Genomic DNA, 16,881 nt, shown 5'->3' with positions numbered 1-16,881 from the left:
TTGGCAGGCTTTCATACCATACAGAAAATGAATAAATTAAACTTGATTTACAGCCTTTTTCATTCTTATTAGAGTCGCTCCAAACATTTTATGTAACGTACGTGCCACATGAGCTGCACCAAATGGTTCGAGGCTCCGGTCCTGGGCTTATAGAAATGAAGTTGTTTGGATTTGCATAGTTTTAATTAACTAATCCTGGCAAAGCAAGAAGAGAATGGAGGTAAAAGGGATTGCTTTTGCTGGGGGGTGTCTGAGGGCTAAATGAACCCCCAAAAGGGCTTGAGGTGGTGCCAGCAGAAAGGAACACCCAGGTCCCTAAAGTGCTTTAGGGTAAGCCCCTTCCCATTGAGATGGGTACTGAGGGTCAGCATCACACTTTAGAGATGGGGAAACTGAGGCACGTAAACTAGACCGCTCTCTGCAGCACTACTGTGATGTTAAGACTGGATCTTATTGCGTGCTCCCTCCCCATCACGCTTACCCAAAGCCTCCCTGCACAACCCAGCCAGGCTCTTACCCCACCATCATGGGGATGCTGCCACCTCCCAGCCCATCCCATCCCTGGGGATACCATTCCTTTGTGGATGGGGCTGGGGAGCGCTCCCATTGCTGCCCCCAACCTCAGGGCTTGGGGTTGCTCTGGTTCCTAGCCCTCCTAAAGAAGGGGAGGGATGGACCCTCTGGTTGCTGCAGGCTCCTTGCCAGGGTTAGGGTGCAACACCCCAACCAGCAGCCCATCGCTGCGAAGAGCATTGCAGCAGCAGGAAATTCAGAGCTAAACCAGGCCAAAACCCACCCAAAACAAGCCTCAACTGACGTCTCCGTGACCCAGCATCGGCCCCGCTGCCTGTTTTGATCCCAGCCCTCGCTCCCCTCCGGAGCACTTTGATAAGTGTGGGATGTTCTCCTCCCCCTCCTGCGATTCATCCCCTAGAATTTCACACCAGGAAACAGCTTCATTACATCAACAACAGGAAGACCCCACTGATTTGTCACACAGAAAACCAGCTGTTAGCCACACATCAAGGGAACAGGGGAGGGGAATAAAACCCCCCTCACCTTTCTTTGCTTTAATGTGCTTTAATGTTAATGGCTGTGCAGAGCAAAGCCGGCTACCCGGCTACTCAATAAGTAACCATCACCCAGCGAGCATCAGTTAACATCTAAGTGTCTTCCTGCTTTTCCTGCTACATGATTGCTTTGGAAAGAAAGATTAATTCCAACTTTAAAACAGAAAACACTATTTTTATCATTGCCAGGAGTCTATATGGGTTTAAAAAAGAAGAAGCACTTGCTTGTCGTTTTACATCTTGCAATTTTGTCAGTTGTTTTAAAACATGTCTCCTGTAATAAATAAGATCATTTTTATGCACTTGTTCTGCAGCTAAAAGCAAGGCCTGAGCTCGCTGCGGAGCGGTAGGACCTGGAGGATAGGAGCAGGGCAGGGAGATGCCAGCTCCAATGGCTTTTGCTTCCCTGAAGGGTGGTAGAAGATGTTTCACCTGTATCAGGAGGGGGACAACTAGCACCTGAAAAGCTCGGCTTTGAGGAACATCTTGGATGCCCGTGGTGCAGTGATGGATGGAGGGAGACGTCCCCTGTATCCCCACCACTGGCCGGGACCTTCATGGGAGCAGGGCTGCTCCCCTGCCCCATTTCCCCTAGCAAACACCCCGCTTCTCCCAGACCAGGAATGTTTCCCTTAAAGTGCATCCAGCAGCAATAAAGGCATTTATCCCAGCGTGCAGCAAAGAGGGATGCTGGAAGAGTTGCAGTGATTTAAATTCACGTCTTATCCTATCCCACCACCATTTTCCACGCAGGCTGCAGCACTCGGATCCCTCTCTCCTTCTCCAGCCTGGACGTTGCTCCCTGCCCATTCCTCACCTCCAGCACCGCCAGGACTTGGGATGCCAATGCCTAGAGCCATGCCGTGCCATAGCTCACAACGCTAAGAGCAACCTATCAGCAACACAAGAAGATGCTGTGAAACTGGGGGGGGGTCCAGCAATCCCTGCCCATCACTCATCTCCTAGCTGCCTTTAAAGCACCTCTCTGCACCATGCAGATGTGGTGGGATGATGCTGGGAAGGGGCCTGGGCAGCTAAGTGTCACCCTTAAGCCCTTCCTGGGAGCATCCCGAGTTGCTGAAAGCTCCTGAACTTAAAGAAAACCACAATTCCACAAGGATTTTAGGATGAAGACTATGACCAGAGACGCTAAGGGCATGCACACCGAGCAGGATGCATCATTATCCATGCTGACCCTTTGGTGATGTTTCAATCCAGCAAACACAAGACGAATCCAGATGTTCCCTGGTGTGCCAGTGCCAGGGCAGGATCAGGCCTTTGGAACATTCCAGGCACCAAGGGAAGCGATAACTGCAGCCCTGGAGGTAGCAGTGCTTAGTGCCCTCCCTCCGATTCAGCATCACCACTGCTCTTATGCGGGTGTCCCACCTCACTTCACGCTCTTTTGTCAGGGCCGTGTTGTTGTTGGCATCCAACTCGAGTGACTTTTGAGGCACCTTGGGGTGTTTGCATTTCCTCCTGACTTGAATGGCTCCTTTGAAAGGCAGCGCCTCTCCCTTCACATCCCCGAGCTCCGGATTGAATCAATCTTGTGGTCAGCTCTGGGAAAGGGAAAGGAAAAGAGGGAAAAGCCTCACAGTGAGGGGAAAGGGACAGGTCCAGCCATCAGGGTGATTGATAGCAGTGGGAGAAGGAGGACTCGATGTCGGGGTGCACCGTGGCGATGCTGGTGCTTGCTGGGGAGATGCAGAACCCAGAGCAGCCTTGCTTGGTGAGACTTAAGAACAGCACCACAGCTGGAACACAAAGCATCTGTCAGGGGTTAATCTGATTCATTAGAGGCATCTTTCTCCCTCTTTCCTCCCTCTCCCTGTTCTGGGAGGCAGGAGGGACCTGGAACCCAAGCGCAGGGAGGACAGAGGTGGGTCCATGCCACAGTGCACCCAGAGAGCTGGTTCCTTCCCATCACAAGCAGTCACCATGAACCTGCTGGTGGTGAATGAACCACCTTCAGGCAGGGGTATATGAAGGAAAACATGAAATGTCCAACACCCAGAGCCAAAAGACCGTGTCATCCCTGCAGGACAGGGTGACTGGGCTCTCAATAGGGAATTTATTCCCGATAAGCCTTCATTTTAACATGCCAAGATTTATCCATGTGCCTTGACTCCTCATGGAAAGAGGAGCTCATCCCCTCGGAGGGATGGTGGATTTCAGCCTCCCCCCAATCATGGAGCCCCAGGGCTTTGTGGATTCAGTTCAAGGATGCCTGGAAAAGGTAACCAGAAATCAGAAGTTCATTGCTGGGAAGGTTAATGGGCTATAGGGCGGGCTGCAGGCACTGCCTGGGTACAGGACACGCAGATTGGGTGCAGGAGTGTGAGCTGTGCCAGGCTGATCATACCTAAGCCGTACCATAGCAGCAGTGCCATGCCATGGTGTGCCAGCTGAGCCATGCCATGCCATGGTAAGTCATTCTGGGCATGCCATGCCAGCTGAGCCATGCTGTGCCATTCTAAGCTGTGCCAGCAGTGCCATGCCAGTTGAGTTGTGCCACGCCATGCCTAGGTGTGCTAGCAGCACGATGTTCTGCCGGCTGAGCTGTGCCATGCTATGGCAAGCCATGTCAGTAGTGCCATGCTCTGCCAGCCACTGTGCCATGCACTACAAGCAGAGCTGTGCCGTGCCATGTCAAGATGTGTCAGCCATGTCACGCTCTGCCAGCTGAGCCATGCCATGGTCTGCCAGCCGTGCCAAGCTGTGCCAGATGAGCTGTGCCATGCTAAGCTATGCCATCAGTGCCATGCTCTGCCAGCTGAGCCATGGCATGGTCCGCCAGCCATGCCAAGCTGTGCCAGCTGAGCCATGCCATGGTCCACCAGCTGGGCCAAGCTGTGCCAGATGAGTTGTGCCATGCTAAGCTATGGCAGCAGTATCATGCTTTGCCAGCTGAGCCGTGCCATGGTCCACCAGCCATGCCAAGCTGTGCCATGCTAAGCTATGCCAGCCGTGCCAAGCTGTGCCATGCTAAGGTATGCCAGCAGTGCCATGCTCTGCCAGCTGAGCCGTGCCATGGTCCACCAGCTGTGCCAAGCTGTACCATGCTATGCTATGCCAGCTGAGCCATGCTCTGCCAGATGAGCCGTGCCAAGCTGTGCCATGCTAAGCTATGCCAGCAGTGCCATGCTCTGCCAGCTGAGCCGTGCCATGGTCCGCCAGCCGTGCCAAGCTGTGCCATGCTATACCATGCCAGCAGTGCCACGCTCTGCCAGCTGAGCCCTGCCAAGCCGTGCCACGCTTTGCCGGCCGTGCCGTGCCATCCCCGGCTGTGCCACCCTCTCCATGAGCCGCAGCCGATCCGCTCCGCTCCGCTCTAACCCCGTTCCGTTCCGTTCCGTGCCGTGACCGCCTCTCCCCCACGCGGCGGCGCGGCGCGGGGCGGCGGCAGCAGCGGTTCGCCCCCCCCACCGGCGGCTCTCCCCGCCCCGGGGGCCCGGCCGGGCTCGGATTGGTGCGCGGCGCCGGCCCCCTCGGAGCGCGGCCGCCATCGGGGCTATTTGACGTGTCGGTGGGGCCGGGGAAGGGTTTCGTCTCGCCGGGGCCGCCGCCGCCGCCGCTCCGCCGCCCGCCCGGCCCCGCGGAGCCCGGGGCTTTCCCCCCCCCCCCTCCCCTTTTTCCCCCCCCCCCCCCCCTTTGCTGCCCGCCCCCAAATGAGCGGTGCCCCCGGCGGGCCCCGGCCGAGCCCCCCGCCGAGCCGCGGAGCTGCGGGCGCCCCGTCGCCCCGGCCGCCCCCCGCCGACCCGCTGCGCCAGGCCAGCCGGCTGCCCATCCGCGTCCTGAAGATGCTCAGCGCCCACGGCGGCCACCTCCTGCACCCCGAGTACCTCCAGCCGCTCTCCTCCACGCCCGTCAGCCCCATCGAGGTCAGTGCCCGCCGCTCCCCCGCTTTCCTTCCCTCCGCCGCTGCTGCAGCCCGGTTCTTTCTTCACCACCACCCCCCCCCCCCCATACACCGCACCCCGGTTCTTCTCCCCGGCCGGGCGCTCTCCCCCTTTCCCCCGGCTCTGGCTCGGCGCCGGGCCCGTCCCCGCCGCACCCGGGACATCGGGAGTGGGATGGGATCGGGTGGGGGCCGGGCCGGGGGGCACCGCTGTGATGTGTGTGTGTGTGTGTCCCCCCCTGACCGGCTCCGCTCCGCCCGCAGCTGGACGCCAAGAAGAGCCCGCTGGCGCTGCTGGCCCAGACCTGCTCGCAGATCGGCAAGCCCGACCCGCCGCCCTCCTCCAAGCTGAACGCCGTGGCCTCCGCCGGGCAGCCCGCAACCGAGAAGGAGCCCAACGCCCGCCCCGCCGCCCTCAAGCCGCCGGGCAGCGGGGACGCTCCGCCCGAGGACAAGTCCAGCTTCAAACCCTACTCGAAGGGCGGCGGGGAGCAGCGCAAAGAGGGCGGCTCGGACAAGGCCGGCTTTCGGGTACCCAGCGCCGCTTGCCCGCCGTTCCCCCCGCACGCCGCCGCCGCCGCCGCCTCGCCCGGTGGCTCCCGGGGGGCCTCGCCGCAGCACGCAGACCCCAAGGGCACCGAGGAGAAGAAGGAGCCTGAAGCGGGCAAACCCAGCCCCGAGGGGACGGGCGGGGGCCTGGGGCGCGGGGCGGCGGAGCCCGGGCCGCACGGAGAGCCCCCTTCGGGCCGAAAGTCGGAGCCCCCCGCCCTGCCGCCCGCCGGCCATGTGGCCCCCGTGTCTCCCTACAAGCCGGGGCACTCGGTCTTCCCTTTGCCACCCTCCAGCATCGGCTACCACGGCTCCATCGTCGGTGCCTACGCCGGTTACCCGTCCCAGTTCGTGCCGGGGCTGGACCCCACTAAACCGGGCCTGGTGGGCAGCCAGCTCCCGGGGGCACTGGGGCTGCCGGGCAAGCCGCCGAGCTCCAGCCCGCTCACGGGGGCCTCGCCGCCCTCCTTCATGCAGGGATTATGCCGGGACCCGTATTGCCTGAGCTACCACAGCGCCTCGCACCTGAGCTCCAGCAACTGCTCCAGCTGCGTGCACGACCCCGGCAGCCTCAAGAGCGGATACCCCTTGGTGTACCCCACGCACCCGCTGCATTCGGTGCACACCACGCTCTCCTCCGGCGGCACCCCCAGCCTGCCCGGCCACCCCCTCTACACCTACGGCTTCATGCTGCAGAACGACCCCCTGCCCCACATATGCAACTGGGTGTCTGCCAGCGGACCCTGCGACAAGAGGTTTGCCACCTCCGAGGAGCTGCTCACCCACCTACGGACCCACACGGCCCTGCCAGGGGCGGAAAAGCTCTTGGCGGGTTACCCTACCTCCGGGCTGGGCTCCGCGGCCTCCTGCCACCTCCACCTCCCGCCCGCTGCCCCCGGGAGCCCCAACACGTTACCGGCCTCCCTCTCCTTGAGGAGCCCACACACTTTGGGACTCAACAGGTACCATCCCTACGGCAAGAGCCACTTGCCCACGGCCGGCGCCCTGCCCGTGCCCTCCTTGCCGGCCGCCGGACCTTACTACTCGCCATACGCGCTCTACGGCCAAAGACTAACTTCAGCTTCTGCACTGGGATATCAGTAACTGCGGCGGCTCCTTCCCCTCTGCGCCAGCCTTCCTCCTCCTCCTCCTCGCTCCCTCCTTGGACTGTGTATTTATTTACTGTATGTTAGCTTAAAGCTGGGAATATAAGTGCATTAATACACCAATGAATCGATGGTATGCAAAAAGTCTGTGTCCAAACAAAAAAAAAACTACAAAAAAACCTAAAAAAAAAAAAAAAGACAAAAAAAAAAGAGACAAAAAATACTATTCTTTCCTTCGCAGGTGTGGGGCTTTGGGGGTTTTTCTCCTGTTTCTTTTGATTTCCTCCCCCCCCCCTCCCCTTCCCTTTTAATTTCTCCTGAGAAATTCTTGCATGACTCCTGACACACAAGGCAAAAAAAAAAAGGCATTTTCCTCCTTCTTTCCCCCCTCCATGTTTCTCATTCTGGATTCTCGTTTGTAACGTTACAAATGGCATTTTTGACCCTTTTATTTTTTTTTTTTTTTTTAATTTTTAATGTTTTTCCCCTTTTTTTTCCCCCTTAATTTCCATGATTTTTGCGGGCTGCGGCGGGCGGGCAAAGCCCCGCCTGCACCGACACCCACCCCCCCCCCCTCCATCCATCCATCCATCCATCCATCCATCCATCCCCTCCCCGTCCCACCGTGGGGAAGAGGGGGGCAGGACCCCGGTTGTAAGCCCCGGGGCAGCGGCGAAGAGCGGCGGCGGCGGCGGCGGTGGGCAGGAGCGGGGCACCCCACGGCCGGAGCAGCGGGAGGGCGGCGAGCGTGGCGGGTGGATGAGCTCCGGCTCGGTAAGTCCTATTTTGTTAATAAATGACTCTTGGTTATATCCACCCTCTGGTGTCGTCTCTCGTCCCGCCCCGTTCCCGACCGGGCTCCGCACCGGGGCCGCGGGCTCCCAGCACCATCTAGCGGCGGAGCCCTCGGTCCCGCGGGGTGCCCGGTGCAGCCCCTATTCCCCTCATCCCCGTTAGCACCGCGATGGGGTTGAAGGAGGACGGGGGGGGGGGGGGAAGATGCGCCCGGTTTCCCCCCCTCCGGTTCCTCTTCCTCGGTGCGCGCGTCGGGAGGAAGGCACCGGGGTTCCCGTGTGGAGGGAAGGTTCGAGAAGGCGGTTGAGTGGAAAGCGAGGCGAGAAGCAGGGAGGGAGGGGGGGAGCCCACCCGAGGTTGCAGCCGCCGCTGGAATTCAGCTTTGGGGCAGGAATAGGGGGATGAAGGGGGTCGTGGAGAGCGCTGGTGTTAGGGATGCTCCAGCAGCCATGGGTAGCAGGGGCCTCTTCGTTCCCCCCCCCCAGCCCTGTCCCTTTGGTGGCTGGGGTGATAAATGGCTCTGAAGCGGGGATGGCTCCCATCTCTGCACCCCATGTCCCTCTGGAATGGGCTGTTATTCCAGCCCAGTGTTTGTAGCAGCATCCCCATCCTTGTCCCTGCTTCCTGTTGAAGCCCCCATGTGCTCCCCTGCTTTTTTTTCCCTGCTGTTGAGTGCTTTCCTCCTGTTGCATTTTGGGTGAGTCATGCAATTAATCCCAGTTAATTGTCTTCTCTATATTGCCTTCTGCCCTGTGTTTAAATTCCTTTGTGTCCTCTGAGCTGAAAAATAATGTGCTTCAAACAGGGGCTTGCTTTGCCAACGGGATTTGCTGGTTTTCCACCCGTTCTTGTGAGCGGGGCTGGAGGCGTGTGGCTGCTGGTGAGGGCCCTGGCCGGGGTCTCTGCTGGAAAGGGGAGGTGATGGTGGTGCTGGAAGCTGGTGGAGGGGTTGGAGGCACCATCCCCAAGCTCCTCAAGGCTGGGGGACGTAGGATTCGCTGGTCCCTTGCCCTGCTGTGGCTGTGGCTCAGGTCTGGCTTTGCTTATGGTGGTCCCACTCCTTCCCGTTGGGATGTTTGCAGGGTGAGGGCCTGGGGTTTGCAGAACTGGGTTCGGAGCAGAGGGGGCTTTGCTGCTGCGACTGTGATGGTGTCTCCGGTCCCTGTGTCCCTTTGGCTCTCGAGGGGCAGCTCCTGAGCTCCCATCCCCTCTGCCGCGGAGCTGAGCGGTGGTGGTTGAAGCCGTGCCAGGACCCCCCCTTCCCCTCGGGAGCATCGCTGCTCCTTGGATGTGGTCCCCGCTCCCACCGCTGATGCTGCTCAGTGTTGGCTTTGCTTGGGTGCCACTGGTCCCCGGCGTAAATCACAGCTCCTCACTGCAGCTCCTGCTCCACCGTGCACAGCCTCATGCTGCCGGATGAAAGAGTGATGCCACGATGCCCATGGATGTGCTTGAGGCGTGATACCCCTTGTGCACGGTCTGCTGGGACTGTACTGTGGGCCAGCTAGTGAGCAGCTGCCATGGAGCAGCCTGGGCAGGTGTAAAGGACTTCCCAAAGCCATTATCCTGCCGGAGCCCTTCTCCCAGGGCATCCTGGTGCATCCTCCCCATATGGCAAAGCTCCATCTCCCCTCTTCCCCCAAACCTTTCCTCAGGCCAGGATGCTCCCAGCTCCAGACCCGAGCCCAGCGTGCTTTCCCTGGGAGCTGGATGCTGCTCGGATACATCCTGCCGTGCAGAAGGCTCCCTGAGGAATCGTTTTTCCCCTCCCTAAAGACTGCAGCACTGGGGCCAGGCTGTGTAAACACTGCGAAGTATCATCTGATAGCAGCTGACACTCGGGGCCTTCATCTGCTGGGGAATGATTGTGTTGCCAATGTATTAAATAACTCCCCATGTAATGTATGCCCAGGTTATTGCAGAATTCATTTTATAATAAGAGCACTGGGATGCACTTTATTAATCATTCTGTCTAACAACCTGCACTCCACAGTTTTCGGTTTGATTTGATTCAATCCTGTCTTTCTCCAAAATATATGGCTGAGTGGGTCGGATAATGTATGGCTTAATTTAGAGTTGTATGGGTTTGAATTACCATTTTCATAATGCGCTGTGCATTAATGCGGTGCATCATTTATACAGACAAATGTGCGAGGTTTCAAACCTCTCCAGGAGGCAGAAGTCACCTAAAAAGGGAGCGCGGAGCCGCAAGAAAAGGCCCTTTCAAACGCAGCCGGTGGGAGGGGATTGAAGGTGGGCGTCGGGCACGGGGATGGGGTGCCCAGGGTCCCTTTTCCCCTTGCACAATGGCAACTTCTCCAGCCCTCCAGGACCTCCAGCGCTTGACTCGCCGGTGACCCCGGTGCCGGCGCTCGCCGCAGTCGCGCCCGCCCGTCAGTCACCCCGCGCCGTGAGGAAAAAGCTCTGATTATCCAAATACAGTCATTAAAGGGGAAATGTGTTTTTAGGGCTGTCAGAGTGATTAATGAGGGTTAGCAAGCCTTGCGAACGCGCTTGTTTAGTCTAACTGGCAGCCTCTATTTTCCCATTGATTTATTGCGGCAGTTGCCGGGGCCGCGGCGTTGGATGTGTGCGGATGGAAAGCACCGGGACCACGCCGGGCTGCGGGTGCGCGGCTTTGCCGTGCCGGCAGCCGAACAAAGGCAACATTATACCTTGTGCTGGGGGAGGACTGACTTGGAAGCGCAGGCGGAGCAGCTCCGCCGTGTGCTGCGTGCCTCAGAACTGTCCCCGTTTGTAAAGCCCATCTGGCCCCCCAATAAATACGTGACCGAAAAGAGCCAGGACACAGTTTGTTGTTGTTGTTTTCCTGCCTCTCCTGCACGTAAACCTCCTCCCCTCGATGTGTTTTAGGTGATGCAGAGGTGTTTGCCCACAGGCATCCAAGGCGCTGCAGACCGGAGCACCGAGTCTTCAAGGGGCTGGTGCCCGTCGAGAGGAGGTCAGGTCAGGATGCAGAGGCATCTACAGCGGCTGGATGGGAAGTTCCTCAGCTGCATAAAGCAGCTTTTCTCTCCACGTGAGCTCTGGTGGAAGCCCTGAAGAACACGGGCTCTGTGTTTGTGCTCCCAAACTGGTGTGGGCATCTCCTGTCCTGCCCCACCGGCATCCCTGCACCCAGGGCTTTGCTTTAAGGGGGGGATGCTTTGTGCTCTAGAGCAGACCTGTACCTGGAGGTGGTCCTGGCAGCCAGAGCTTCCAGCAGCAGAGTTCCTGCTGCCCGGGGCTGCGTGCTGCAACCGGGAATGGAGCAGATGGGGCAACGTGGGGCACCGGGGCGCAAAGCTGGACCCCTGGTTTGCAGCGTGAGCGGGGCCCCGTGCCGGAGGGGATGGGGCAGCACCTCCAGTTTGAGCAGCACAAGCAACGAGAGGCCTTGGAGGAGGTGAGCAGAGAAGAGGAAAAGACCTCGAGGTGCTCAGGCAAGCAGCCGGGGTGCTGCTGTGACCGGGAATGCTGCAGGTGGGAGACAGCTTCCATATGGCTTTGAATGGAGGCTGAAGAGCTGCTGCTGCTTCCCTGGCCATAAACGGGCGTGTGGTGGGAATCCTCCCAGCGGCACCGCTTGCAACGGCGACAGCATCACCTTCCCCGCGGCACCAGGACACCCTGTTTTGACTGATCACCATAGGAAGCACCAAGGGGGATCCATGGCTGCCCCTTCCCTCTGCAGCATCTGAGCCCGGAGCCGACTGACCCACGGCAATCCAGCATGGACACAGGGTCGCTGGTGGGCTGCGGAGCGCAGCCTGTGCTGCACCATTCCCTGCAGCCCCGCTCGTGCTGGTTTACGCTGGCAGGCGTGTAAGCGATCCTGTTCATTATGTGCTGCGTGGTTCGGAGTTCTCTCTGTTTATTATGGTGATGAATAACCGAGGAGTCATAATTCCATACACACAAGTGTTTCGGAGGACGCTGGGGGAGACGCTCGCTGACAGCTCAGTTGACTGACTCTATTCCTGCAGCTCAATGCACAAGAACAAACAGGTTGCCACACACCCTGATGCTTTCGAGCGCGGGGCTTATGGAAAGCTCCTGCAGCAGCTTGATGCTGGTTTCATCCCACCTCGCAGCCCCGTGCAAGGGGCAGGCTGGGGGGGGGATGTGGCCTCTGTGAGGATGGAGCCATGCAGGAGCTATGAAGAGGCGGTGGGATGCCAGCAGAGCTCATCCCAATGGGTTGAGCGGAGCTGGGATGCACATCAGTGACTTCTACCAGTGCCTCGTGGTCCCAAAGAGTGGGGATCATCCCTCCCGGCCCAGCACAACCCGGAGGCAGCCAGAGGACACTCAGCATCCTGGGCATCTGGAAGCTTTATATCCCTCTGTAAACCCACCCTGCAGACACCCACTGGAGCAGAGAGCTGAAAAGAACTTTATTGACCCCCACATCTTCAAGACAGCAGATTTGCTGCATCTTTCTCTCCTGGCTCCTGCACTTGCTACCACCAAGACCTGGCTGATGCCGTGCTCCTGTCTTGCTTCTCCCCTCTTCAGGCTGGATCCTGCAGTGTCAGGAGCCTCTTTCCATCACTAGCACTTGGGGCTGGAGCAGGACCATCCAGGTTCTTCTTCCATGGCAAATGTCTCTGACCTGAGGCAAAGCACAAGTTGGGTTGGTTTGTCAGAGGCACGGAGCAGCCTTAGGCTTGCAAGAAAACTGTTGCTCAACCTGCTCCAGAGAGCATCCAACCCCTTGCATGGCTGGGAAGGGGAATTTGGCTTCCTGGTTGCTGGAAAATGGAGCTGAAAAGCCTTTTGTTCCTTCTGGGACGTCTCCACTTGAAGCCTGTATTGGAACAACTGCTTGCAAAGGACTCGCTGGATGCGCACCTCCATTGCCGTGTTGGTAATTCCCAAATTCATCTGACTTGGATGCACCAGCGCGGCACCGGCAGGGAATTCCTTAGGGGAGCATCCCGCTGTGTCCCTTGTGCCAGGCTCCTCCTGGTGCCACTCATGGAGAAAGCTCTCCCGGCACCGGGTCTGTTGAGCTGCTTTGGGGTCTCGCTCACACTGCTCAAGCACTTTGGGGTGTGCACAGCACCCAGCATGCTCCCAGGTGAGTTTGGGGGGGGGGGAAAAAGGAGGCCTGGCAGCTCCAAGGGCTTCGCAGGGGATGGATGAGTTTGGTCCCATTGTGCAGCACAGCCAGGGGGTGGGCAACAGGCACAGGAGCTCCAGGTTGGACCCCGCATTGCACCCTGCCACCCTCCTCTCGCACCCTCTGGCTTTTGGGGATAGAGGCTGCTTTTCTCCATGGTGCGCGCACAGGGTACCAGGGATGCTGCCCGCATCCCGCATCCCGTGGTACCCCCCCGCTCGTCCCTCTCCCCCGTGCCCTTCTCCCCGCTGCCATGAACGGCGCTTTTATCTCTTGGGTAGGTCCAAATGGAGCTGTCAGCTGCGATCAGCCCCACGATATGACAGGTTGCGGGAGCCGGGGCCCCTCGAACAGAGCAGCCTTGTCTGTCAGAGCTGCCTGACACTCCCCATAATGGCCAGATGGATGAGACTCTGAAAGTAGGGCCCGGCGCGTTTTCAACTCTATTTTGGGTGAAAACACTTCTTGAAAGATCTTGAAAGGAGCTGGCAGTTGAGGAGTTCAAATGATTAATGAGCACTGGCTCTGCCGGGTGGATTTCTCGCTCCATGCCAGCAGCTGGGCTGCTCCAGCCGGCCAAGACACGCCGCATCCCCCCCTTTCCCTTCTCCCCCCCCTCCCCATCCCTGAATTCCCCCCTCCCTTTCCCTGCTTTTCCCGGAAATGACACCAACGCGACAGGCCCCGCATATGGAAGAAGTTAAATATAAATGACTGCTGAAAGAGGCCTCGCTGAGCGGAGCGAGTTAAAGATGTTGATGGATTCAGAAACACGGGCCTGCGTATGTATTTAGGGATGACAAATGTGATTCAATAAGTAAGGAATTTCTCCGTGGGCTGAGGCGGGACCCGCGGCGCAAGCTCTGCTCTGGGCTCAGCCACAGCAGCGCCGTAAATCCTGCAGACAGGCTCTGTTTTGCTTCCCAGGCTGCTCCATGTTGAGTTTTAGGGTGATTTCCCCCCCACCACCACCCTCCAGATTAGACCAAGTTGCTGCATCTCCTGCGCTTGGGATGGGAGAGCGGTGCTGAGTGCGGGGACCCATGGGAAAACCCAATGGATGCTCCATAGGGGATTGTGCCGTCCACCAGTGCCAGGCACGTCCCATTGGAGCTATGGACCCTTCAAAGCTGTCAGTGGGTGATTAATGACCAATAACCCCCCACACACACCCCCAAATGCCAGTTTGGGGGTGGTTTGTCCTGGTGCTCAATGTGGTACCTTTGCAAGCCTCTTCATGCAGGCAGCTGAGTGGTCTCATAGAGCCCCATGGGGTAGGGGCACACACGTCCAAACTGCCCCACGTTCCCACTTGCTTGGGGTGCACAATGGTAGGGACCACAATGAACTAATGCAAGAAAGCCCTAAATGGAATTCCAGCTGCTGTGTTGCAGGCCAGGCAGGGATGCCAGGTCCCAAGGAGGAATACTGGATCCATAGCAGGGATGCTGAGTCCGTAGCAGGGATGCCAGATCCATAGCAGGGATAATGGATCTATGGCAGGGATGCCAGGTCCCATGAAGGGATGCTGTATCCATAGCAGGGATGCTGGCTCCATGGCAGGGATGCCAGATCCATAGCAGGGATGCTGGCTCCATGGCAGGGATGCCAGATCCATAGCAGGGATGCTGGCTCCATGGCAGGGATGCCAGATCCCATGGAGGTATGATGGCTCCATGGTGGGGATGCCAGGTCCACGTAGGGGTGTTAGCTCCAGGCAGGGATGCCAGATCCATAGTGGGGATGCTGGCTCCTAGGCAGGGATGCTGGATTTGGGGTGACAACCCCCAGTGGACCTGCAGCCCTTCAGCTCCCCCCATCCTGCCCCTCTATGGGGCTCATAGGGAAATGCCTTTTGGGGGGGGGGGGGGGGGGGGAGCGTCCGGGCAGGCTTTGGATCAAGGGCTGCATTCCTTTGTCCTGATTGGATTCGTTAGGAGCGTTTGGCCTGGACACAGGCAGCTAATGAGGGAGAGAGTTTATTGCAGTTTGATTCTTCTGTTAAAACAATACAAGAAAAGCAATGCCCTTGGAAATGTGGTATGTGTTTGTACATAGTGGATTTATGGCTCCGGAGGCTTCCAGGGAGACGCAGCCTTTCATTCCCTTCCTTATTGGAACAGATCAGATTGCAGAGTTTAAAGGGCTCTGGAGTTGTGATTTATTTGAAGGCAGAAAGGAGGGAAATCCAACTGTCTGTTCCCTGGCTCAGCTCATCCCGTAGCATCCCGGCCAAGGGGATGGATCTGCACCTCCTCCATGGATAGTCCCCCCTCCCTTCCCCATTGCTTACATTATCCAGCTCTAAATATATCACTGGGACAGGGCTGACTCCTGACCTGGGCTTCAGCACCTCGCCGAGGCTTCCCCAGCCCTTCCCGGAATCCCACACATCAATCACCCTCCTGGAGCCCTTTCCAAGCTCCTCGGGATGGGACCTGCTGCTTTGATTCCGAGCAGAGATGTTGGTTTGATCTCTGGGATCGGGTGATAAATCCTTGCCATAGGTCCCCGTTTCCTCTCCAGGGAACCCGTTCTCCTCCCTCCCAACTGGAGCATCACCACGGTGGCTCAGTAGTCAGTGCTGCCATGGGGCATTCCGGTACAAGCCCAATTCCTACCAGCAGGAACAGGGTGAGACTGTTCCTTGGCCTTTCTGTAATGCATTTAGTGCAAAACCCCTGCTCCCAGGTACCTCGGGGACATTCGGGAATGACCACTTTGGGTCCCACCAGGAGCATCCATCCTTCCCTGTGCTGCTGGGAGGAGATTTCCCTTCTCCTCCTCTGTGAGCACTCATCCATGGGGCAGATGGAGAACGGGAAGGAACAACGGAGCTTTCCAGAGGAGGGGTACCCAGCTCCATCTCAGCCCTTGTTTTCTATGGGGTGTTCTCTCCCCCTGCACACAGCCAATCTCTGTTTGCCTCCTCTGCCCTACTGATGTGAGTGTTAATTCTCACTCATGCTTCGGGTAAATCCACTTTCTTTCCCGGGATGAATTGTGGTTTCCAAGTGCTTTTAATCATTTCCCTTTAGAAAGCAGTGTCAGGGGGGCTGGAAACAGCCCTCCTTTATTTACTGGATGACCTGGCACGCCAGCACCCGGCCATGGGGCTGGCGTCTGCAGGGCGATGGGGACCACATAGAGAAGCCTTGGGGTGAGCAGGACGGCACCACTGGCTCCCATTGGGATCATTCCCTGAAGACAAACCCCCTTATTCCTGAGGTTAGTGGTGAGCAAGAGGACGGAGAGGAGAACGCCGCTGGAATGCCCTGTGTTGTAACCCGTTCCCCAAAGCCTCTTCCCAAGGGGTTGTTCCACCATGAGATGTGTCACAGGAATTCCCGGGGTGTGGAATCAGGACCCTCCCAGTGCTGGGGTGGGCAGGGAGCAAAGGAAAGGTCCCTTTCCAGCGAGCACATGTGAGCAGTTTCCTCCTTCCCAGCTCGGGACTGTCAGGGGATGATTAATGGCCAGCGCTGCAGAAGGGCCGTGATTGCCAAGTGCTGCATTGTTAGCGCTGACATGGAATGAGGCCGGACAGACTTGAACACAATTCTGCACCATAATGTGCAAATAACGTTGGATAGACTTCATTTGTGGAGTGTTTCCCCCCTGCACAGGCCCTCTCCCCACTTTTTTTCCCTTTCAAAGCCATGTCACAGTGACCAGAGCACCCTGCAGCCCCCCCGGTCCCGCAGAGCACCCATGGATTTCCCTCACTGGGCTTAGATGCCCTTTTAGGTCTCAGCTAAGGAGCAGTTTTCCCTCTTCTCCCCACTGAAACATCAGCTTTTAATGCACTTTCATTGCATTCATGCACTGGAATCCAGTCCCATCCTGCTGCTGCTGTGCTCCAGGAGGAGCTGCAGCAGTCACTGGGAATTCTGGGGTTCCAGCAGATGATTTTAAGGCTCCCCATGCCAATACATGGAGCTGGCACCATGGCATCCAGAGCAGAAATGGGGATGGGATGGAGATGGGAATGGGGATAGAGACAGGGATGAGGATGGGATAGAACTGGGGATGGAACAAAGACAGGGATAGGGGTGGGATGGAAATGGGGCTGGAGATGGGAATGGGGATGGGAACGGGAACAGTGATGGGGATGGGAAGGAGGGCAGGGATGGGGATTTGAATGGGGATGGGGATGGGGACAGGGATAGGGATGGGATGGAAATGGTGATGGAGATGGAAGTGGGGATGGGATAGAAGTGGGGATGGAGATGGGACAGGGCAGGACTGGTGAGCAAGAGCTTTCCACCCCAGCGCTCCGCCTGCGCACGGAGGTAACCTTAAACACCAGAGCGGGAAGCGTGGGGACAGAGTTTT

At 58.1% G+C, this 16,881-nt stretch overlaps 3 protein-coding genes across 3 annotated transcripts in view; 1 reads left to right on the top strand and 2 right to left on the bottom strand.

Annotated features, from left to right (window-relative positions):
* STAR (steroidogenic acute regulatory protein) overlaps window positions 1-16,881 on the bottom strand; it is a 225,103-nt gene that overhangs the window by 97,837 nt on the left and 110,385 nt on the right. The window lies entirely within an intron of this gene.
* RAB11FIP1 (RAB11 family interacting protein 1) overlaps window positions 1-16,881 on the bottom strand; it is a 402,092-nt gene that overhangs the window by 318,709 nt on the left and 66,502 nt on the right. The gene's annotated exons all lie outside the window — the stretch shown is intronic.
* Window positions 4,742-6,753, top strand: ZNF703 (zinc finger protein 703). Its single transcript, XM_061472528.1, has 2 exons — window positions 4,742-4,954; window positions 5,236-6,753. The coding sequence occupies exons 1-2, from the start codon at window positions 4,742-4,744 to the stop codon at window positions 6,622-6,624; spliced, it is 1,602 nt and encodes a 533-aa protein (XP_061328512.1). The 3' UTR covers window positions 6,625-6,753.

This window comes from Pezoporus flaviventris, unplaced genomic scaffold, assembly GCF_033815535.1.
Source record: "Pezoporus flaviventris isolate CSIRO_AGI_PZ_B2104156 unplaced genomic scaffold, CSIRO_AGI_Pfla_v1 ptg000071l, whole genome shotgun sequence".
Lineage (NCBI taxonomy): Eukaryota > Metazoa > Chordata > Aves > Psittaciformes > Psittacidae > Pezoporus > Pezoporus flaviventris.
The sequence above is the reverse complement of the archived record's forward strand: the minus strand, read 5'-3'. Positions and strand labels throughout refer to the sequence as shown.

Coding starts and splice junctions, on each gene's coding strand:
- ZNF703 (XM_061472528.1), top strand. CDS start 4,742: ATGAGCGGTGCCCCCGGCGGGCCCCGGCCGAGCCCCCCGCCGAGCCGC. Junction 4,955..5,235: donor CGCCCGTCAGCCCCATCGAG/GTCAGTGCCCGC, acceptor CTCCGCCCGCAG/CTGGACGCCAAGAAGAGCCC.